Consider the following 25,453-nt stretch of genomic DNA (forward strand, 5'->3'; position numbering starts at 1 on the left):
CTTTAGGATATTCTAGAAAAATCAGAAATGACATACATTTCTTGGCAAAAACGCTAAGCAGGGCCTAGCATTGTAGTTTGGCACATAGTAGGTGCTTAATAAATGTTTGTTGATTGACTGACTGATTTATTGATTGACAGAACACAGGTTTTGGAAAGGATGCTCCCATGGGCTAAGACTCAGCAGTTCACAGTACCCAAAGGATTTGAAAGGTTCAAAGAATTGCAATAATAATTAAGCTGAGAGAACAGCAGACTGAGGGGTGATGTAATAACTGTTTTCAGAATACTGAGAGTTATTACATAGGGGATGGTAACCAACTGTGCTCTATATCCATTGTGGGAAAAACAAGAGAAATCCTGACAGTAAAGACATTAACAGAGAACATTGGGAACATTAATCTAATTTCTTTCCCTGGAGACGTTCAAAATTAGGGTAGACAACAATCTGAGACTGTTTCTGTTCAATTGTGCTGGAGGCAGGGGAATGACTGAGAGAATGGCCTTTTTCAGTCCCTTCCCCCTCACTCTCCCTCATCCCCGAGCTTCCATCTCTGAGCTCTGACCACTCAGAATTCCTCATCTCATACCACACATGAAAATCCTGCAAAGAATGAAGCCTTCTGAACTACTTCCTCCACTACCCCTCAGGGCTCCGTGATGGCTATCCAGATGGAGATACTAAGACAATAATAATTAGTACAAACTCTCTGGACAAAGAGACCCCAAAACAAACATGAATGTCTTTGGAAAGAACACTATGTACAGAATCACAACAGCTTAGAATTGGAAGAGACCTTGGTGACCCCGGGCCAACTCAAACCTGACCAAGAATCCCTTCTTTAATAGTTTCTAGGCCCTGAGGTATCACAATGGCTAGAGCATCAATCCCGGAGTCAAGAAGATCTCAAATCCTGCCTTATACACCAGTTGTGAAACACTGGGCAAGTCACTTTATCTCTACCTGCCTCCATTTTCTCACATATAAAACAGCAGTAACATAGCATCTACCTCTCAGGGTTTTTGTAAGGATAAGATGGGATAATATTTGCAAAGTGTTGGGAAAATCGTAAAGCACTCTCTAGTGATATTATTATTATTATTAATCATTTGTATTATTGTTGTGTTATTATTATCATTATCGTCCTTAAAGTCCTGTAATGAAGAACAAGTCATTCCCTTTTTGAACAATTATAATTGTTTGAATGTTTTTCTTGATACAGAGATAAAACAGATCTCTCTCCCACTCCCTCCCACACCCTTGGTTCTGCCCTCCAGGCCTAAGCAAAACAAGTTTAAAATTATAAAATTATGAAAATTCATTGAGCTCCTGAAACACTGATGGGAGGTGCCCATCAATAGACACACACACACACCTCTTTCTGCTGAGTCAGGCACCGGGAGGAACTATTCTGCCAGCACGACACAGAGAAGTCTGGCGTGCGTGAGAATCACTAACAACCATCCTGTTTAGCAGAGAAAAGTTTAGCCAGCAGAGGTGAAGGGCTCATTATCCCCTATCCGATTCAGGATAATCATTAAAGGGTGATAGCAGAGTCAGAGGATCAAGTCTCGTCTCTGGACACACTCAGGTTTGTAACCCAATACGTGCTGGCCGGCACTGCAGCCGCCGCAGCGTTTTATGTGGCCTCTGGTCACAGGTGACTCCGGCTAGCGGACGACACACGTTATCTCACCCCCTCCAGGAAGCTCTTTTACAGGCAGGGTTTGTGGGCTCTTCTGCAGTCTGCTCAGAGAACTGAGATGGAGAAAAAAGGGGAGGAGGCGAGGGGCTGGCTTCAGGGAACACACAGAACCACAACCCCCTAACTTCATCCTAACATCAGTCATGAAGCAGACACAGAAAGCTCGCGTGAAAGCTGGAACTGAGTGCTCGGACTCCCTTCTACTTCTAAGGCAAGCCTTTGCTTGCTGTGCCCACTCAATCATCTACGCTCTTTACAGAACCCAAGGTTGAAGGCCATTCTTGCCTCTGGACCCGGTGCAGCAAAACTAACTCTCCACTCCATCATGTCTAGCCGGAAAGATTCAGAGAGGGCTTCACATACAAGGCTCAGTTTAGGGGCCTTGAAAGATAAAGAGAATGTCCGCAGATGGGGAGACAGAAAGAGCCTGTTCCAAACATCAGACACAGCCAACGGGAGTTTACAGATAGGAGGGGAGGGTAATTTAGAGGGTGAGTCGAAGGGTGATTTGATTCAAATGCAGAAGGAATGAAGGTAAGTAGTGTGAAATAATTTGGGAAAGGGGGATTGAAACCAGGTTATGTACAGCCTTGAATGCCAAAGTAAGGTGTCTGTATTTATATTCAAAGGTCAGATCGGGTCATCATGAAAGGCTTTGGGGTAGGGGAGTAACATGACAAGACCTGTGTATTAGAATATTTCATAGGATGAATGGACTTCAGCAAAAGATCATGCCCCTGGGAGTAACCCAGTAACCCAGGGAGTGGGCCGAGGGGCTCAAGTCCATTCACTCCATAATTCTGTTTGGTTGGTTTGGGGCTTTTTTTTTTTTTTCTTAACTGGTTAAGTGACTTGCCCAGGGTTACACAGCCAGAAGTATTAAGTGTCTGAGATCAGATTTGAACTCGGGTTCTCCTGACTTCAAGGCTGGTGCTCTACTCACTGCACTACCTGGCTGCCCCACACTCCATAATTCTTGCCAGGAGCAAAAGTATGAAAATGATCAGAAACTTGTCAGTCAAAAGTCAACAAACTGAGATGGAGGTGCTGAGATTAAAAGGGACCTGGAAAGCCTTGTAGGAAGAGGGATTTTAGCTAGGACTTGAGGGAAGCCAGGAGGTAGAAATGTCAAAAGAGATTTGCTTCATTTGACCACACATAATAGTTACTTGGGTTTTCTTGTGTTTCTGTTCAATACAGATTGGAGGGAAGGGGTGAGAGAGGAAGAAAAAATAAAAATTGTGTTTTAATTTTTAAAAGAAAAGTCACTTTGATGAATATATGAAGGATGGATTAGAAAAGGAAGACATTCAAGGCAGAGAGAAAAATTAATTAACTATTATAATAGTCCAAGAGAGGTGATGAGAGAAGAAGATGGATTCCAACTGTTGTAGGGAAGGAATGGATAAGACTTGATAACTAACTGGATTGTTGGGGATGGGGTGGGGAGTGAAGAATAAAGGATGATTCTGATTTTGTGAATCTGATTGACTAGAATGGGTATTTTGCTTTCAACAGAAACAGGCAGTTATAGAAAAGGTTTGGGTTGGATAGTCGGGACAGGTGGTGGAAGAGAGAAGTCTTTCAGACATGTTGAATCTACAAAAGATCCACATGTGTGTGGATGCTCAAGCAGTGGGTGATGTGGGACTACTGCACCAGAGAAAAATTCAGAGCTTAAGATATAGATTTGGGAGTTATCTTTATAGAAATTGATGAAATCTCCAAAAGGATCGATGGAGATAGAGAAATGAAAAGAGGGCTCAAGAAAAAGAAAATAAGTGACCAGAATGATGGTGGCGCAGGGCCATCAAGAGAGATATATCATATTATTTTAGGGTCTGATACATACTAGATATTTAATAAATGCTTGTTGATACATTAATGGTCTAAAATAATATGAGACAATGGTGAAACATTTGTCCTCAAGATGCTAACTTCTAATGGGGCAGACAACATGCATAGATATATATAGATATATATATATATAGATATAGATATAGATATATATATATATATATATATATATATATATATATATTAATTACACAAAACAGGTATAAGATAACCTAGGAGGTTGACTTTTGACATGGCCACAGGCTATCAAGTTGTAAATGTCCAACTGGCATTTGGTGACCCAAGAGGAAAGCAAAAGAGAGACTACATTTGGGACTCACCTATATAGATAATAACTGAACTAATGCAAATTGATGAGGTTTCTAAGAGGTCACTAGAGATCAAGAAAAGGGCACAGGACAGAGGACTCCAAGATGATGATCCTGAGTCTTAATAAGAATAAAGATATCATTAAATGAATTGGGGATTTTGAAGATTTGAATGTGCTGACCTTCAAATGATAGTAGGACATCCAGGTAAAGAGATTCAAAAATATTAAGAAATATGAGAGAGAAAGAATGGAAGCTTAGAAGAGATTCACTTTTTCAGCTGGGGAGGAGGGGATCAAGAAAGATCTCCTGTGGGAGATAATATTTGAGTTAGGAATGGAAGTTAGAGATTCTAAGAGGCAGAAGTGAGGAAAGAGTACATTCTAAGCAGAGACAGTACGTTCTGGACAAAAGCAGAGAAAAAGAGACTGGATGTTATGAGAGTAGAACACTGAATGAAAAAGAGGTAGCAAACCAAGAAAGAGAGCTTAATGACAGAAGTCAAGAGAAGGAAGAATTTAATAAAGAAAGGAATTGAGAGTACAAAGTATTTGAGAAAGGAGGAGAGGAGAAAATATACAATGAATAGATGGCCAGGAGGTCACTGTGACTTTGGAGAAGACAAATTTCAGTACAGTGAATCCTGAGGTGGAAGAGTCCCAAGAGCTTGAACTCAGGTCCTCTAACTAAAAAGCCAGCATTCTCGCCATCATTTGCTATCTTCCTGATGTCAACCTTTGCCACTCTGCATCTAGAAACTAAAACAGGGCTGGTTCAAAGTCTGTCAATTGCAGGTCTAGGAAAAAGAAGAAAGTGGAAGGGAAGAGTGTATATATATTTAGGCACAATTCAGGCAAGTTATAGCCCAAGGAGAGATGGATTCAGCCATCATAGCTCTCCTTTCTTCTCCTCAGCCACCTTTCCTTGTTGACTTTTAATGGCAGTCACTTGAAGGTCCTCCTCTTCAGAAGTGGGTATCCAGACTATATCTACATGATTCTTAAGAAAGATATTTTTTCTGGTTTGCTTAAGAATCTCATAAATGAGGACAGAAAACCTTTACTACCTAATCTAATCAGAAGATTATGTGAAAAAAGTGCTTTGTAAAGCATAGAGTAGTATATAAAAGTGAGCAGATGGTGCAGCTGTGGCTGCAGATAGGGGTAATATTAGGAACTGGGAAGAGAAGAGAAAGAAGAGGTCTTTTTTTTACATCACTGTTATTAAGAGAATCACAATGAGACATACATCATTTCCAGCTCATTTCTTGGAATATTCATACTAATCAATATGATTGGCCTTAACTACCAATATCAAAGAAGAGCTGGCTCTGATTCAGGTACAAGGAGAAAAGAGGAGATAAGAGGGGAAGGGAGAGGAGGAGAGGGAGAGGGAAGGGATAATTTGTTGATGTAAGAGGAAATAACCCATCAGTTTAGTTGCTCTTTTAAGCACTTGGATTCATCAGAGGCTATTGAAATAGTGATCTGGTCCCTAACAGACATAGCGTCATCTATATACGTAGCTAGAAAATGTTCTCTCTGGACAATTTCAATATCCTAAAATAACAAATCATTTGGAACTAAAAAAGGCAGGAAACTATTTTTGTAGTCTTTGAATGAACCAGAAGAAGGTAACCTCTGAGTTAACACAACACAACATTTTTTTTAACTCAGATATCAATCTGGCTTTCAAAGTCCAATTTTTGCTTTTACAAACTCATTTCATATTTAAGGGAAAATACAAGATTTTCCCTAAAAATCAGTGTATGTGTGTATGTATATATATATATATATATATATATATTCCCTGTAATCAAAAGATAAGCATATTGCTTTACTTTAAAAAAAAATTGACTTTCTCTTGTTGTGATATATATTCTCACTATATAACCCAGCAAAAATTTCTCCCTGTCCTCCCCTATTCCCTTCCTCTGTCTCAGAGATCAAAGATTTGAACAGTTGGGAATTGAGAACTGACTGACAAGTATCTACTTCTATCAGCTTGGTTAAACATAATAACCCTATCATGGCTCAGTAATCTGAAGAAGGCATAAAACATCAAAATAAATCACAACTTCAAAACGTATCATGTCGACTTTCTAAAAATGGAAGCTACATCTGAGTTATGGGGAGAAAAAAACTGCCTTGGAGCCAGCCCATCCCTGGAAGGGTCCAAGCAGAAGCTGGTGGGCCACCTGTTGGGGATGTTAGAAAGCATTTCCCCACTGAGCGGGGGATGTGCTAGTTGGCCCGCTAAGATCTCTCCAGCTCAGAGGTGCTATATTAAGGTTATCGCCAACATGGCTTCCTATGTAGGCGTTCCGAAGGAAGAGCTGTCCATTTCACAGAGGTCCATCTCATAGACAGACGAAGGGGAACTAAGGATTTGATGAGTTCTTGGTTCCTTCACAGCAGGAAGACACTATTTATAATCGGTCTCCCTGGCTAGTAATTTAAATTGATGTAAATCAACTTGATTTAAAATTCACCCGAAGGGAAAATATAAATTTCCTTTAGTTTCCATAGGCTAAGACTTCAGAGGGTGTTCCAGTCTACTGTTAGCGACAAGGAGAAGCCTTTGCAGATTTGGGACAAAGCAAAGGGATCCTGGATTTCACATCCCAAGAAAAAGGTGCGTGGAATTCAATACTAAGCCACAGAGAGAAAGTTTTTTTGCTTTGTTTTGTTTTTGTAATAAAGAGTAAGAAAGTGGAAAACGCCTTTTTCATTAAGCATCTGGGAAACATACATCAGAGAAGACACGAGCCAAAAGTATATTTTAGAAATCCACACACATTGCATAACTAAAGCAATCAGTGTGGGCCTCTCTTCACTAACCTTGCAATTAAATCTTGGCTACAAACGATGAGCTCTGGAGCTGCACCTATTCATTTTCATACACAATTGATACTGTTTGATAACTTGACTTGTGCAAACACATGTTTGAATAATAGCTGATTAACAAACGATGCAGAACAGCATCTCCAGTTCCTGCAGAGCCCAGGACACAGGAAATGGAGCACAAGCTTGTTCTGGCTGGGACAGCTGGAAAAAAATGCCTGCTGGAGTCTTGCCCTAATACTATTCTAAGGGTTTTGCTGGGAAGGCTGCCTACAACCTGGATCTGTGGGTACCTGAATCAACCCTCCTTACTCCAAAGGGATACATTCCTGAAAAGATTGTGTAAAGCAATTAAAATTACATTTTTAATGCACCGAAGAGGCTGGCTAAATTTTTTAAATTCTATCGTCTGAATCCTTTCAGAAGGTGGGGCTAGAATTAGGGTGCATCTACTGTGTATTGGTACTGTGCTAAGGGTTTTTTTACAAATATGACCTCATTTGATCCTTACAAGAACTATGGGAGGCGAGTGTTGTTATGATCTCTTTTTTACAGATGAAGACACTGAGGCAGGAGGAGGATAAATGACTTGCCCAGGGTGATACAGCTAATTAGGTGTCTGAAGATGGATTTGAACTCAGGTCTTCCTGACTTAAGGTCCTGAGCTCTATCCACAGCATCACCTCGCTCTTCTGCAATGACTCTGGCATTTATTACCTATATGACCTCCGGGGTCTCAATTTCATCATCTGTAAAACAAGAATATTGAATGAGAAGATCTGCTATCCCTGGTGCTCAAGAAGGGTCTATTCAGGGAAGGGCTTCCCCTCCAAGACTGGTAGGATAGACAGGTGGAAACAACCATTTCAAAGACCTGAGCTCCATTTCCCTTCTCTTAGGTTTGAATCTCTTTGAAGAACTTAAGGTAAATGAAAAAGCAGAGACCGAAATCTGTGATAGTGACAACACAATTTTGAAGACAGTCAACACTGGCCAATGCTGGGGATGCTCCTTCCCACTCCCTAGTTCCACTAATAGACAATAAACTCCCTGAGGGCAGGGCTGTGCTCTGTTTAAACTCTGGATCTCTCATCCTGCTCCTTAGAGGTACTTGAGAAATATTTATTAAACAGAATGGAATGTGAGGGATGCTAGTACATAGGCTAGCACAGTGAACTGCAGTGAGGGACTCAGAAAGAGATTTGAGTCCAAATCTTGTTTTTTGAGAAGCTTAGATCCCATTACTTCTCAGAGCCTCAGTTATCCCTTGTGTAAAATGAGAATGACAGTAATAACCTCACAGAGTTATCAAATGATTCAAATAACATAAAGTACTTTGCAAACCTGAAATTATTACATGAATGATAGTTAATAGAGCAGGTTCCAGTATATAATCATTGTTTGGTTGTTTCAACTATGTCCACCCTTTGGTGTTTTCTTGGCAGAAAATGATTTGCCATTTCCTTCTCAAATTCATTGTATAGATGAGGAAACTGAGGCAAATAAGATTATGCAACTTATGCAGGATCCAGTATATTACCTCCAGCTTTAAAGCCTTCAATCTTCCCATAATATCCTATATTATTTTTCCCTTTTTTAAAGGGACATATTGTAAAAACTAAATTATTAAAAAATTATGATCTGGAAATTAATGTTCTAGAGTCCCCAAGGTTTCAGAAGCATGAGTCTTGGTGAAAAGGCATCAGGATAACCTGAGTATCAAGGTAAATGATGTCAACAAAACCTAAAGGTAGAAAGCAAGACAAGCAGGCACTCTGTTCTCAGCAGAACTTCAAAAGGGAGCAAAGTGGCTCAGGGGCTGGGCTAACAACGTCCCTTCTCTGCTCTAACAAGGATGGTAGCACATATCCCCATTGCTGCTGAGTATGCAAAGAGATGCTAGTGGTACAGTGGATGAAGCACTGGGCTTGTTTGTAGTTAGGAAGATCAGAGTTCAAATATAGCTTCAGACACTTACTGGCTAAGTGACCTTGGGCAAAGTTATTGAACGGGTTTGCTTCAGTTTCTGCAATTATAAAATGTAGATAATGAGAGCATCTACCTTCCCAGAGCTATTATAAGGATCAAATGAGATGATATTTGTAAAGTGCTTTTCAAATCTTAAAGCGCTATCTAACTGCTAATTATTATTATAAACAGCCAATAATCAGCTCATAGCATGGTGAATTACTTCTATTCCTACTTAGCCAGAAAGGCAGTTCATTTTTTTTAATAATAGCTTTTTATTTTTAAAATATATGAAAAGATAATTTTCAACAATTGCCTTTGCAAAACCTTGTTTTCCAAATTTTCCTAACTCCCTTTCTTCCACCCTCTCCTCTAGAGAGCAAGTAATCCAATATGTGGTTTGTTTGTTTTTTAATGTGCAGTTCTCCTATACATATTTCTACATTTATCATGCTGCACAAGAAAAATCAGATCAAAAAGGGAAAAAGTGAAAAAGAAAAAAAATAGAATTGAACAAATGGAAAGGAATGACTCAATAGGGCAGTTCATTATTAAGAATCAGATCTTATAGAATAAGGATTTGTAGATGCACAGTGCTCTATTGTCGGATGCAACTTTCAGGATCACCTAGTCCTAACCATTCTAAAATGATTCTCCTCTGAACCGATGCCTTCTGAATCCAAATCAAGTTTTCTTTTTCCCCTGTCCTGCTGACCCCAAGAGTCTAAAGGACGTGAATCAGCCACAAGGCTGTCACGGTCCATGGGTTTGGCTGGAAGAAGTCCCTCTCAGGGTCAGGGAGATGGTCCTTCTCCGTCTTTGGTAGAAACACTGGAGAGGGAAGAATCTCTGAATCACAGTCTCTATGAGCTGTGACAGAGTCCTTGGAAACCACTACTGATAGCATCACACATTCTGAGTGGCAAACGCCCTCAGGAGCCATTTAGCCCAACCATTCTAAAAATGGGGAAGTAAAGGCAGGGAGCTATACAGCCGCCCAGGTTTCCAGCAGAAGGATTTGAGCCTTAGTCCTCGACTACAATGTTTTTTCATTGTATAATAATGCCTCGTTTTCATTGGGGAAACTGAGGCCCTGAAAGAAAAAAAGATTTGCTCAAGCTAATCAATGATAAAGCCAGGAATGAAATCCAGGTCCCTTACCTCAAAGACCAGAGACTGCACAGTTTGTAACCCCACATGCCCCCATCTAATGTTCACCCTGACCTATACATGCCAAAATGTGAGGGGGGAAAAACAGGCTTGTGCCTTTCTATGTATTTAAGCCCCTCAGCAGGTTTTTAAAAAACACACAAACAAATAAAAATGCCCACTTTCTTCTGTATTCCCAAATCTGTCTCCTGCAGCTCCTAATTCCGGATGTCCCCAGCCACCCCGCCCAGATTTTCCGCCCGAGCTGCTCTCACAGGCAGCAGTTAAGCCTCAGGCAGCCAGCCACCTGCTCCGTAGGCTGGCCTGGAAGGGCTTTGAGTCACCTCAAAGATATGAAAAAATTGTCAGACCGCAGCCCGGGCTCCGATTCTTCAAAGGGGGGTTATTAAGTTTTGTTGTGTCCCCGTATCTTTTAAAATCAACCAGCACGTTGAACTCTCTGGATAAGCACTAATGAGCGTCTGGAAAATGGCCCCTTTCAAACCATGGGCAACAGTCTTTGCCTGCTTCATCTACTTAAAAGCATAATGAAAACAATCTGTTAATTAGTTCACCCAAAGCAGAAACATTCCACTCTCTTAAAAGCTCAAACTAGGGGGTCAGGGTATTAAGGTAATTAAAGAATCCAAAGAACTTCTACCCGTTGGAAAGTCTGAAGCTTCCCAGAGTTTACGTGTCAGCCCAGAAAATTAAAGAGCAAACCATCGAACAGGTGGGAAAGCCTTCAGCCCTGTGGATGAACCCGGAGCCAGACGGTGGAGAAAATGGACAAAGCAGAAGCAAAAAGTGTACCGGGGAGGGAGGGAGGGGAGCGGGCCACACCACATGTTTGCGAGCACAGGAGCAATAGGGCTAAAGTCATACAGCACACTACACACTACTCCATACTACATACAGCTCACTACATACTACATGCACACTACACACTACACACAGCACACTGCATACTACATACAGCACACTACATACTACATGCAACACACTACATACTACTACATACAGCATACTACATACTACATGCAGCACACTACATACTACTACATATAGCATACTACATGCTACATGCAGCACAATACATATTACACACAGCACACTACATACCGCATGCTACATACTACCACATACAGCACACTACACACTACTCCATACTACATACAGCACACTATATACTACATGCAGCACACTACATACTACACATACAGCACATGACATACTACATACAGCACACTACCCACTACACACAGCACACTATATACTACATGCAGCACACTACATACTACACATACAGCACATGACATACTACATACAGCACACTACCCACTACACACAGCACACTATATACTACATGCAGCACACTACATACTACACATACAGCACATGACATACTACATACAGCACACTACCCACTACACACAGCACACTATATACTACATGCAGCACACTACATACTACACATACAGCACATGACATACTACATACATCACGCTACGTACTACTACATACAGCACATGACATACTACATACAGCATGCTACATACTACTACATACAGCACATGACATGCTACATGCAGCACACTACATACTACACATACAGCACATGACATACAACATACAGCTCACTACCTGCCACATACGACACACAGCATGCTACTACATGTAGCATGTGACTTACTACTGTATACAGCACACTGCATATAGCATGCTACATGCTACTACATACAGCATACCACACACTACTTACATACAACATGTGTCTACATACATGTTACATGCTACTGTTTGCAGCATGTTGCGCACTGCACGTGACATACTACATGCTGATACACACAGCATGCTACATACTACTACATACAACATGTGCATGCTACACACTACTGCATACAGCAGTACAGCTGAGGCAGAGATGGCCTCGGAGTTAAGAAGCCCCAGCTCTGACACATGTGGCCCTGAACAAGCAGATTAATCTCACTGGCCCCTAGGAGAGAAGCACCCCTAGACCCACCATAACCCTCTGAAACAACAGGACACGGGGCGGGGGAGGGCAAAGAAACAATCCGCTCCGGACGGACCGATTCCCAAAGGCAGAGATACTTACAGGTAGACTTTCCGTGAGTTTTCTCACAGTTTGGACAATGGTATATGTCGATATCTGGGGCCTCCTCCTCTTCCACACCGACACAGCTGGAACAGAGAAAAACAGAACGTGATCACCCCCAGCCCTGGACATGGACAAGGTGGGCAAGGAGAAGGGAAGGAGGGCTGCCCCTCGGTCAGGTGACCTGGCCTCACAGGTATGAAAAGGAAGCAGGTGCATGCGGGGAGCACAGACTCCGGCCTCACAGGACCTGGATTCAACTTCTACCTCTGACCCTTCCCATCTGTGATCTTGGATTAGTCCTTGACCCATCCCTGGGACAGCTCTGTAAAAGGGAAAAATTTTTGAGGATGTTTCCAATGTAGATCTATGATTAAATCATTCTCTCTCTCCTCTCTCTCTCTCTCTCTCTCTCTCTCTCTCTCTCTCTCTCTCTCTCTCTCTCTCTCTCTCTTCTCTCTCTCTCTCTCTCTCTCTCTCTCTCTCTCTCTGTCTCTCTCTCTCTCTCCTCTCTCTCTCTCTTCTCTCTCTCTCTCTCTCTCTCGTCTCTCTCTCTCGTCTCTCTCTCTGTCTCTGTCTCTCCTTTCTCTCTCTCTCCTTTCTCTCTCTCTCTCTCTCTTCTCTCTCTCTCTCTCTTCTCTCTCTCTCTCTCTTTCTCTATCTCTCTCTGTCTTTCTCTCTCTTCTCTCTCTCTCGTCTCTCTCTCTGTCTCTGTCTCTCTCTTCTTTCTCTCTCTCTCTCTCTCTCTCTCTCTCTCCCTCCCTCCCTCCTTATTTTCCCCCTCCCTCCATCCCTCTTTCTGTCTCCCTCTGCCTCTGCCTCTGTTTCTCTGTGTCTCTCTGTAGTGGGCCCCTCCCACCAGACATGATGGGGGACCTGAATTACCCATCCCAGGAGAAGACAGGAGAGAGGACATAGGGTCAGTAAGAGAGTCCAAATATCCCAAGTAACTGCATTCCCTCCTTTGGTCCCATATGTGAATCCCCGGGTGAGGAGGGAGAAAACAGGAAGGCAAAAATGTGGTCCCTAATCCCCAGGAAATCACATTCAAACGGGGAAATAGGATGCAAATAACTATATATGTGACATAGAGAGCACAAATGGAAGGCAATCTTAGAGGCGCTGGGTGGTGGGGCGGTACAGGAATGGGGCAAGGCGTGTTGCCGAAAACTGGAATTGAGCTGAAGGAGACTACGGAAGCTGGGAAATGGTGCTAGAAAGAGAAAGCATCCAGAAACGGGGGCAGCGACTGAGAGGGCACGAATTTGGGAGGAGAATGCCTCTGTCAGAGACTGCAAGGAGGCTGATCCAGTTGGACCACGGAGTAGGCAAAAGGGAGTCCGGGGTAAGAAGAGAAAGTCAGAAGAGAACAGAAAGAAGGAAGAGGTGTTTTCAGAGCATCCCCAGCTCCAAGAAGGTTATATCTTCAAAACCCAACTGTGAGCCTCTGGTCCTGTATCACTCTTGGAGCTATTGCTCCCAGGACATGCATATGGTGGTAAAGCAATAATGGGGGGTGGAAGGTGATGATACCCAACACACACTGCCCCTTCCCTAGGTACCTCAGGCTTTCAGAGCAGAGAAGGAACATGAAGAAACTGCCAATCCATTTATAGTACCCCAAATCACTCTACTAGCTCCAACTCTAGAATGCAATATTTACACACACACACACACACACACCCGAGGAGAATATATACGGGCCATGTACTGGCCGTCACCACCTCACTCCAGGGACAACTGGCGTAGTAGTAGCTGGTCTCCCAGACTCAACTTTCTCTCCATTGTAATCTGGATTCAGATGAGTCATTTTCCAGAAGAGTCTGGCCATAGCACCCCCATATTCAATAAACACCAGTGGCTTCCTATCACCTGCAGGATCAAACATAAAGCCCTCGATCTGACATTTAAATCCCCTCACAATCCGTTCCCTTCCTGTCATTCTCTTCTGACCCTCGCCTCTCTTCTGCTCCACTGGATCAGCCTCCTTGCGGTTCCTCACAAAGACATTCTAGCTCCCAAATCCATGCCTTCTCAGTGGTTGCCTCCATTTCTACCTCCATTTCCTGGTTTCTTCAGCTCAATCCAATCTTCTGCAATCTTCTTGCCCCCTTCCTGCACCACAACACCCCCCGGGCCCTCCAATTGCCTTCCATTTATGCCCTCCCTATATAGTTATTTGCACATTGTTTCCCATTGCAACGTGAGGTCCTTGGGGGTTGGAACCACATCACTGCCTTTCTTTCTATGACCAATGTTCGGCACGTAGTGAGTGCTTAATAAATGTTTGCTGACCGGAAAGTACAGCCCAGCCTGTTGTCCAAGGACAAACACAGAGAAGCGCAGAGAGGCTGATCACCTGAGAGATGCTCACCAAGTGACGATTGTTTTTTTGTCACGACCACCCCCAAAAGGAACAAAAATACCAAATGGGTTCTCGGTCCCTTCCCACGGCAACGGGAGAGGAACAACAGAAAGGGAGCAGAATGTGCTGAAAATCACGAGCTCTTTGGGAATCCACAAAAGCCCATCTAAATGCTGGTGCTCCAAATGTGCAGGCTTTGTTCAACAACCAACAAACTGACGCGCTGCTGGAGGAATTAAACCACATCCATGCTGACATTTTCATTATAAATGAAACCAGAGGATATAAAGAAAGAAAAAGGCAGTTCACAGGTCTTCCTGGAAGGGGTGAATCAAAGCTCAGCAGAGTGGGCTTCATCGTGAGCCTAATACCAAGAAACATCACTGGACAAAATCCTCGATCCTGTCTCCTTGCAGTGCTCAGGAGGACTGGTGGCAAACTGACAATGTAAAGATAATTGCAGTTTATGCACCGATACTTATTGCTGGAGATGTAGTAGAAAAAGTCTTAAGAACTGGACAAATCCTCCAAACAAAATCAACATATGCCTTCATTCTCAGCCGCTTCATCGCCAACCTGAGTGCAGGAAGATGGCAAAAACAATGGAAAATATGGGAGTTAAGAAATGAAAGCAACCAAAAGCTTGTAGACGACTCACAAACCTTACACTTACACAATTTAAATGCTCTCTTCAAAAATAAAGTGGGAAGATTGTGGAGGAAGTCAGCACTAGATGACATAAAGAAAGAATTAAACTGTGCAGGAGATTGTATGAGATTTAGAACTGGGATGACCTGGGACTTCAAGATCCTTCCGCAAATTAGAATATTTGTGTGACTTTTTTCTTTAACTTTCCCCTGGCCTCAGTTTTCACATTTATAAATGAGGGGATACTGGGATACATGGCTTCTAACAACCCTTTGAGCTCAAGTCTATAATTTCATTGTGTGGAAGTAATTTCAGGATAGCTACTGGTAGAGTCAGGTCACCATAGACTGATGACAGCAAAAGCTCAAACAAATCCCGAGTTGGAAGAAAAGACAAAAATGAAGATACAATCTGAGCTGAAAGCAGCTCCAAGCCAACCTATTTCATCAAGCTATTCTATTTCTGCTGAAGACAACACAATCCTTCCAAAATTCACAACCTCAGATTCATCCTCAACCGTTCCCTGTATTTTTACTGGCACAGTCAATCCACTGACAACTTAGGTCAGTTCTACCCACAAGCAGTTTCCCTCACTCATCTCGTCCCTCTGCTCACCCAACTATCCCCTATTGCAGGCCTTCATCATTTTCGATCAGGTATTGCAGGAGTCTTCTAATTGCTATCCCCATCAGTCCTCATCATCCACACAGCTGCCAAAATAATCTTCCTAAAGCAGAAGAAATGTCAGTGGCTCCTTCTATTCTCAAAAGGGGGAAAAAAGACTTCAATGTTTAACATGGAAAGCCACCCGCAATCTATCTCTGTCTACCTTTGCATATCTGTTGTACAGACAAAGTGGGCCCCCTTGTCATCCTGGACATTACATTTCATCTCTTATTTCCACACTTTTGTAGACTGTTCCTTTGGTCTGGGATGTTCTAACTCATCCTCACCTCCCAGAATCCCTTGCTTCCTTCAAGACTCGGCTGTTACCTACATCAAGTAAATTCAGCAAACATGGTGGATGGAGCACTGGACCAGAAATCAGGAAGATCTGAATTAAAATTTGGTCTTGGATATTTCCTGAACAAGTCACTTTATCTCTACCTCAGTTTCCTTCACTGAAAAATGAGAATCATAACAGCAGCTACTGCAAAGGGTTGTTGTGAGGATCAAATGAGATAAAGTTAGCTCATCACAGTGCCAGGAACATAGTAGGCATTTAATAAATGATTATTCCCTTCCCTTCCTCCATTTCTTCTGCCAGCGAGGTTAAAAAAGATCAGTGATACCCATTGCCTCTCAGCTTTGGACCATTCAGTGCTGGGAAAACTATTTAAAAGGAGGAGAAAGAAAGATACAGAGTCAAAGCACCGTTTGTTAAACCTAAGGTTACAATACCGGAGAAAGGGTTCCTTTTACAGCAAGACATATTAGGGAAGATGGAAAGTAATTTGAAGAGAAAATATGTTTAGAGAAGTAGTTTATATCATATATCATAGTCAATTCCAAGTGAATAAGTTATCTTTATTAAAACTAAAGGGTCACATTACTTAAAAAAATAAAAACTTGAAAGTAAAAATGAAAGTTATCCCTTGCACAGCTAAAATTAGAGGAAAAATTCATAATATTTAAGAGATTCAGATCAAGAGATACAAGATTTATAAAATCCATACCAAGGGAGAAAAAAGACAAAATAGGCATTTTCAATTATATAAAATTTAAAAGCTTTTGAACAAATAAAACTGATACAACCAAATAAGAAGTTATGGAGTTTGAGGAAAAAATCTTTACATCAAGTTCCTCTGATAAAAAGTCAAAATGTATAGAGAATTGCCTTAAATTTTAAGGCTAAGGGTCATTCCCCAATAGATGAGTAGTTAAGGGACACAAAGAGTTTTCAAAAAAAAAAAAGAAAAAAGAAAGAAAGAAAGCCATCAATAACCACAAGAAAAATAAAATCAAAGCAACTCTGAAGTTTCTCTTCCCACTCATCAAATTGGAAAAAATGAAGAAAGATGTAAATAATCAATGCTGAAGAAGTCATGGAAAGACAGGAATACTAATTCTCTGTTGGAAGAACTGTGAATTGGCCTAATTGCTGTGAAAAATAATGTGGAACTATACTCAAAAAGTTCCAGATCTCTTATGACCCTTAGATTCAGAGATTTACTATGAGGTCTAAACCCTAAAAAGGTCAGTGGCTAAAATAAAAAGCTATTTAACAAAATGTTTTTAAGAACATTTGTTTGTTTGGGTGGGGGAGGATTGATATGCAAATAAATGATGCAAATAAATATATATATATATAAATGTAATGGAATATTACTCCACCATAAAGCATGATTAATATGAAGAATTCAAATAAAATAGGAAAGTGGTACAAATTTAGAGCCGAGAACAATAGATATAGTGACTGCAATCAACACTGAAATGCAACCACCTTAGGAGTAAACCCCCAGCCTCACTTATTTAATATAAACAGACTGAAAATAAAAATACTTCCTTCTTTTCTTGTAAGAAATAACAAATTATTAGAGGAACACGTTACACATTCTCTGTCAATCACCATTACTACATTAGATGATTTGGCTTAATTGTTTTGGATATTTTCATTTTGTTTTTTAAATGAGAAGACACTATGAGGAGGAGAGATGTTTATTGAGAAGTGATTATTGTATCAAAACAAAAATTATTAAAAAGAAGCAGAGGCAAAGAAAATATGGAAAGCCTCTCTGAAGGAAATTTCATCCCACACTAGACCTGTTGTCTCTCTCTTCCCATTTCTCTATCAACATACAGTAATTATGGCTAAAAGTGAAATAATTCTGCCCCTAAGGAGATTTCAAGAATTCTGTCCCATAGAAAGAAGAAACTGATCAAATGGGTAATTGAACGGCAACCAAAGGCATGCCCCACCACCCCAAAGTTTAAGAATTAAATCAAAAATGGAAAAAAAAAACCTGTCACTTTCAGGACACTAGTAACAACTTGGAGGATTTCTTTCTATTGGCTATTTCATTTCCTATCATTATTAAAACACGTCTGAGAACCCTCTGGGAGCTATACAGTCAGTTGTTAGGGAGGAAACTTCCTACCACGACTACCGTATATTGATGGAGTCAAGCAGCTAGTTGGCTGCACAGTGAGAATCAGCCATGGCCCTGCACTTACAGTGACTGCAAGAGGAATCTTCATAGGAAAGGTCACCACGACATGTGGGGTTTGATCACACCTTCATGGGAAAGCCCAGGAGACCTCTCCGCACTACATCCAGTAGAGTAACAGGCTCATATTGATTGAGCCCCTGATGTTTGTCTTTGTACAAGGTAATGAAGAGCTTCTCGGGAGTCTCTAAGAAGGGTGGGAAAATAGCAGCGTTCTCTTTCTCTAAGGTAGGCTGTATCATTCCTATATAAAAGTTACAATCAGGCAGTGGTGGTTATCAGAGAGCTACTTGCAAGGCAAAGTTAACCCACTAAACTGATAACCCAAGATTCTACCTTAATTCTCCGCCCCATGGCCCTGGTCCAAGCCCTTCCTGCCATCAAGATAATCCATGCCAATCCTACATAAAAATGATAATTAAGCAGTGGTAATATTTGGAGAGCTCTTCTCAAGACAAAATTATCCCTAATGATCCAGGATACCTCACGTTAGTTCCTCACCTCATACCTATGATGCTGCCATAATGCGTCTCCTCATCTCCTGAGCCCATTATACTTCCCTAGCTTCTGAGTGAACAGCTTCAAACATTCTCCCCCACTGTTAAAATACATTCACTGATTTCCCTACATGCCATAGGATCAAGTCTAAAATTCAAAGTTTCACATCCAAAGCCCTCCACAAACCTGTTCCAGTCTACTCATCCAACTACAGATTGCCATACTCCCCAGTGTGAACCTTCTGCCCCAACCAAGCCAGTCTGCTCACTAATCCACATTGAGACTTTGCTCATGGCCTACTACCCACCTCCACTCCTGATTTCTTCTCTCCTTTCAATCTACCTCCCGCCTACCATCTCTTAGGACCACAAATCCACAAAAGCATTCCTCACCACTCTAGACCACAGAGATGCCTCTCTCCTTTCTCTCACCTGCTTTAAGGTTTACATTCCTGTGTCACTTTGGGGGGCACAGAATCTCTCATTTGTTTCTCTTCTTTCTTATATTAACACGTGATTTCCATGAGTACAAAGAACTGGTCTTATAACTCTCGGGGAAGGCAATGTGAGAAAGTGTCTAGTTTTAAAAAGGAAGGAAGAAAAGAAAGAGGAAGGAAGGAAGGAAGAAAGGAAGGAAGGAAGGAAGGAAGGAAGAAGGAAGGAAGGAAGGAAGGAAGGAAGGAAGGAAGGAAGGAAGGAAGGAAGAAAAGAAGGAAGGAAGGAAGGAAGGAAGGAAGGAAGGAAGGAAGGAAGCAAGGAAGAAAAGAAGGAAGGAAGGAAGGAGGAAGGAAGGAAGGAAGGAAGGAAGAAAGGAGGAAAGAAAGGAGGGAGGGAGGGAGAGAGGAAGGAAGGAAGGAAAGAAGGAAGGAAAGGAGGGAGAGAGGGAGGGAGAGAGGAAGGAAGGAAGGAAGGAAGGAAGGAGGAAGGAAGGAAGAAGGAAGGAAACTTACTATGTCTTAGGCACTGGCAAAGTACTAGAGATATAAACAGAAACAAAAAAGAAAGACAATTTCTGCCCTCAAACAGCTTACATTCTAAGAGAACACAACACACACACACACACACACACACACAGCTGGAAAGTGTATGGAGAAGAGGAGAATGAAGATACCCAATATTTGGGGGCATGATTTTGAAGTCCAGAAAGTGAGGAATAGTGCATGGATTGCTACACAAAAGGGAAATTACAGGGGATACTCAGTAATGGGAGAAGGGAGGCAGAATATTCCAAGGTGAGAAGGCCACAGGTATATTCAAGGATGACAAGGCCCCAAGAACTAAGAATCTAGGTTTTTAACTTTTATGTCATATCCCCCCTGGGCAGTCTGATGAATTTAATAAACCCCTTCTCTGAATGCTTTTAAGTACATAAAATGAAGTAGGATTACAAAGAAAATCAAAGGTTAGGAAAAATGAATGAAGATGTAATGTTTTTCCCATCCAACTTTCTAGATCTAATGAAATCTAGCCAAGGACACACTGGACCCTAGATTAAAAATTCTTGCAATCTAGAAGATTCTTACCAGCTTTGTAATTTTAGGCAGGTCATATTCCCTCCCCAATTTCCTCATTTGCAAAATTAAGGGGTTGGACCGAAAGAACTGATCTCTAAAGTCTTTTCCAACACTAAATCTTGTTATTTCTAGGAACTATGAGTCCTAAATTGTGCAGTGTTTTCCTTGGCTAGCCTAGATCATCATCATCCCTAAATCATTTCTAAGTATATTGCAACCACAACACCTAAACCAGAGCCATAGCACATTTTCTGTAAATGTGTGTTGGATGAAATACAACTGCATTGCATCCCAAGTCTTCAAGAGTTGCCTCTTTCATTACATCCTCGAGGATTTTTCATTCATTCAGTCATTATTTCATTCATTCCACAAATTCTGTTTAAGCACAAGCTCTGGGTAAGGAAGGTTCTCTACCTTTAACCCTACTAGAAAGGAAAAAGGAAGGGGAAGGAAATAAGCATTTATAAAGCACCTACTATGTGCCAGGTACTGTGCTGAGTGCTTTATAATTATCTCTTTCAATCCTAACAACAAACCTTTCAAGGTAGGCATTTCACAATTGAGGAAACCAAGAAAATGGAAATTAAGTAGCTCGTAGCTTCCCACAGCTAAGTATCTGAGACTAGACTTGAACTTATTTTCCTGGCTTCCAAATCATTATTCACCTAGCTGATTAAACCAACTTCTGTAAAAGTAAATTTTCCCCTTAATTTCATGAGTTTACATAGATATGTTCACTCTTGAAAGAGCTGTTCCTCTGCACTCCAAGTACTTGAAGAGAAGCCATCCCTACAGAGAGCATGTTTGCTTTTCAGACACAGGTGCTGAAACCTGCCTTTCTGCTTTCTCTCCTTGGCTGCTATTGGATGGGATACATTTTGATTCAACGAGGGTAGTCACTAGCCAACTCAGTATCGATCTCTCCAGGGATTCTAATAGGGACTAACAAAGACACTTCAATTCTCGGTCATAAAGAAATGAGGAGCCCAAAGGAAGTAGATTTTCCAGATAACAAAAGTTGATAGTACTTAATGGAAAGCTTCCTTAAATATCTAACACATTACCTGCCTTACAAAAAATTCTGTATATAATTAAACTTTTAAAAAATGTCTTCTTGTTATTACTAGAAATATCCATGATTAAACTACATTTCAAATCAGCAACACCCTCACAACATGTTCCCAGATTGCTGGGTTTTTGTAACTCTTGTGCTTGCTTTTTCTCATTTTTCTGTCGCTTTCTTTGCCATCATATTGTCAGTGTCACTTTTTTGCTACTCTTAGTATGCCTCCAATATCTCAAGCAATTCAACATCTCCTACTACGGCAGAAAGTCAGAGATGATAATAGAAGAACCATATGCAAAACGATGGGTTGGTATATTCAAGGTTAGGAATTGAGGGGGGTCACAGGATCACAGATATAAAAATGAAAGCTATCTCAGAGGCCATCTAGTCCAGACCCTTTTTTACAAATAGGAACCTCAGATATAGGAAGATTAAATACCTTGGGCAGGGTCCCACAGGCAATAAATAAGCATCCCACATGGGATTTCACTACAGAACATCTAAACTCCAAACTCTGTCCACTGGGAACAAGTGCCTGGGCTTTAATATGTTTTGGACAAGACCTCATACAAAGCATCTCTTTGAAGTTAGCTTGCAACATCTCTACACATTAAGATCTAATATCATATTCATCTGATCCCCAATCTAGAAATGAATTAATATATATGTATGTCCCCTGACCGATAACATGTTCACAAGGCAATGTGCTGGTTCTAAACCACACTACAATTGTTCAGGAAGAAGCTAGAGGATGCTTAAGGTAGGGAAGATTAATGTTAAAGGTCAGGGGTGATCTCTAAGGCTCCTTCCAAGGTGGAGAGTCTATAATTCTCTACAATGGAAATATTTGTCCTGAAGAAGAAAAGATGTGATGGTGAGGTGGGGAAAAGGGGGAGGGGGAGTACTTAATAGCCATCTTCATATATTTGGAAAACAATTGTGTGAAAGAGGGCACAGACATTCTGTATTGCTTCAGAGGCAGATTTCAATACAACCTAAAATTCGTTTTGCATGGAAAGAGGCTGTCTTGTGAAATGGTTAAGGAAAATCTCTCAATATCACACAGGAGCATTTTTAACAACCTCATGTAGGTCTTAGTTACATAGGTATGACAGACACAATAAAATTTATAGCAGGAGAAAGGGAAAATAAAGATTTACATATCAAAAAACAGGTAAGAGAAGAAGAAGATCTACATCTTATCAAAAGATAGATTTCAAGTCAACCTAAAATCTCACTAAACAAATAAACTGTCTAGTAAATATTAGGGAAATAGCTAGAAGAACTTACATATTTGACATGCTCATATCATCACTAACTAGTTAATCATCAGAACTAAAGTTAGATGTCATCTATATTTTACAATTTCTAACTAACGATGTGACTTGCAGGCTTAAGGAAATGATGGTAATAAAACTAATAAAATACAAATTCTTTTATGATATAAGCATTCAAATATTTGTTGAATGAATGAATAACTACGGGGGACAAAACAGACAAATTCTCACATTGAATAGGAGATAAAACTAGTTGATTCCTAAAGTTGCACCAACTCTTAGTCATCCTTAGCTATCTGTAGCCATCCAAAATAGGGTCATCTTACTATATGAACCATTTTAACAAGACTCCCATACTTCTTTGTATTCTTCAAATTTGTTTCTTCTTATGATGCAACAATATTCCAATATATTCAAAAAAATACACGATCTTTTTTACATTTACAGCAGTTCTTTCGTTCTTTCTTTTTTATTAAAGCTTTTTATTTTCAAAGCATATGAATGGATTTTAAAACATGCACGGAGAGATCTTAATGGAATATTACAGAGTAAAGAAAACAGAATCAAAAGAAAAATATAGATATGGGCTACAGATTTCCGATTAAGGACAATAATAATGAAACAAACATTATATATACACAGGAAAAGTCAAAATTATCAGGAAAACAAAAACCATGACAGGGCCAATGTGGGATGTTAAAACTGAAGTACATAAAATTGAAGCCTATTAGGATTAATAATCCATACTAATCAGAAGCTTACAGACATATATACAATCATTTACTATCTTTTGTTTGTTTGACCTTTAAATTCTTCATTTCAAATAAAATCTAAGTCCCAAAATCCATCGGCATAAAACTCTCTCCTCCTCAGTGGATGTCCCAATAATGTCCCAAGCTGGTGTAAGTGTCAGGGCAGGGTAGGAGATAGGAGAGATCCACTTTTTTTGGACTTTCTTTGAGATGATTCAAGTCTCATTGTTGTGCATTGCTTTGGGCACTTCTAGTTTCCGTCTTCAAGGACTGAATTACCCTAAAGCCAATGAGAAAGCTCTTTAACTCTATATTGTCTGGCTTATATTCTCCTATATACACTTTGCCAGAGTTCTGCTTTGCTATCAGCTTGGAAAAATAAGTTTCTTTGCTAATGACATTGTAGAACTGGTATTTAGTAGGAAAGAGGTCGAGTCGTATGTGTGTGTGTGATTGTGTGATTACATGTGTGTGTGTGTATATATATATATGTATATATATATGATCAGGGTTAAGTAACTTGCGCAAGATCACATAGCTAGTAAAGTGTCAAGTATCTGAAGCTGGATTTTTAACACAGGCCTCCGGATTTCAGGGGTAGTGTTCTATCCATTGTGCCCAAGTCTTACATAATTAGATTAGAGTCCTCTTCTCCCCATTAAGAGACAGTAATCAGAAGTTAACTAGAACCTGAAGCCATATTGCTTACATTTATAGTAAATAATATTTAAGGGAGCAAATAGATATAATTCTAATCTAGTACTTTTCTATGAGGAGAACAGAGCAGACAAGCTTCTGACCCTAACCTCTTGCTTTATCTTCTGGAAGAATTAAAGCCTCTCTTGAAGAAAAGGTTGGGGGGGGGGAGGCTAGAGATGTATATTTTGCCTCCTGTTGAGCTATACAAAGACATCTTCATGTCACACATGGGGGAAAGCCCTTGCTACATTATTTTCTCATATGCTCTTGTTCATATATTTGAATATGTGCACATCTCAAGAGAAGTTAAAATAAATTTTAAGTACTTAAAATATGAAGACAAATTAATTTTTAAAATAATTAACTTAAAAATAAATGAATTTGTTTTTTAATACTTATACAGCTTACTTCAAAAAGCTATTTTTAAAATCAATTAAGATAATAAGTTGGGGGGTTGTTTTTGGTTGTTTTTTTCTTTTTAAAAAATTCTTTATTATTCGGGATAGTTCTGTAGTAAAGAAATGGGGAGAAATACAGGGAGAAATCTAGGCAAAAGGAAAACAAAAGATAACCAAAAAGATATCAAACACTTTGTTTTGTACTGTTAAAGAAGTAAATAAATGTCAGCTATTGTTATAAAAAAATAATAACAAGAACATCCCTGGTTCTATTCCAATCTAAATCTGGAAAATAGTATTTAAATTAGATCTGGGGCAAAAGTCCTCTTCCCCTTTATGTTCTATCCCAGAGTTTCACCCAGATGTTCTAGCAAAGAAATCTCAAAGTATCTTTAAGAAGCAATATCTGAAAGGAGCCAAAAGAATTGAATGAGGGAAGATGAAGAGAGGAAGAGACAGACACTAAGAGTAATAGACAGTGACTGGCTGCAGCTCCTTCAGTTTCAAAAGCAGAAGTGGGTACCTTGCAAAGAGGAAGGAAGTCAACAGTCGTTGAGCCCTTTGAGAATGAGGATTTCCACAGGAGTTGAGAGACTGGTTCAGGTAAAGGACAGATGGTGCTTCCTCTCCCCAAACAAGCTGTCAAGCTGCTCTGCTTCCTATTCTAAATATTACTATTCTTTCTTTCATGACTCCTTCTATCTAAACTATCAGTTCCACGAAAGCAAGGATTGCACATTAGCTAAACAATGTTTTCCTCCCTTTCCTCTAAACCCAACATCCCTAATGGCATAGCATAGCAAGTGCTTAATAAATATGTAGGGGTGTTAAATTGTTGTTTTATTACCTACTAGGTACTGAATTTTTGTAAAGTTTAAAACTGAATTGAACTTAGTATATAAGAGGGTCTACCACATGCTAAACCAGATTAACAAAAAGAGGAAAATGCAAAAAAAAAAAAAAAAAAAATAGGAGAATGGGAAAAATTCATAACCAAACAAGAGATAGAGAAAACATTATAAAATGCAAATTAATTTTGATTATATTAAATTAAAAGGCTTTTGTACACACAAAACCAATGCAATCAAGATTAGAAAGAAAGCAGAAAGGTGGGAAACAATCTT

The 25,453-nt window shown here is 40.2% G+C and overlaps 1 protein-coding gene across 2 annotated transcripts in view; it reads right to left on the reverse strand.

Moving 5' to 3' along the window:
• PHF2 (PHD finger protein 2) overlaps positions 1-25,453 on the reverse strand; it is a 193,458-nt gene that overhangs the window by 68,345 nt on the left and 99,660 nt on the right. For both annotated transcript variants that reach the window (XM_051983873.1, XM_051983882.1), the window contains exon 2: positions 11,947-12,032. In XM_051983873.1, coding sequence (XP_051839833.1) covers positions 11,947-12,032 — 86 coding nt within the window. The remainder of the gene's footprint in view (positions 1-11,946; positions 12,033-25,453) is intronic.

This window comes from Antechinus flavipes, chromosome 1 (assembly GCF_016432865.1).
Source record: "Antechinus flavipes isolate AdamAnt ecotype Samford, QLD, Australia chromosome 1, AdamAnt_v2, whole genome shotgun sequence".
NCBI lineage: Eukaryota > Metazoa > Chordata > Mammalia > Dasyuromorphia > Dasyuridae > Antechinus > Antechinus flavipes.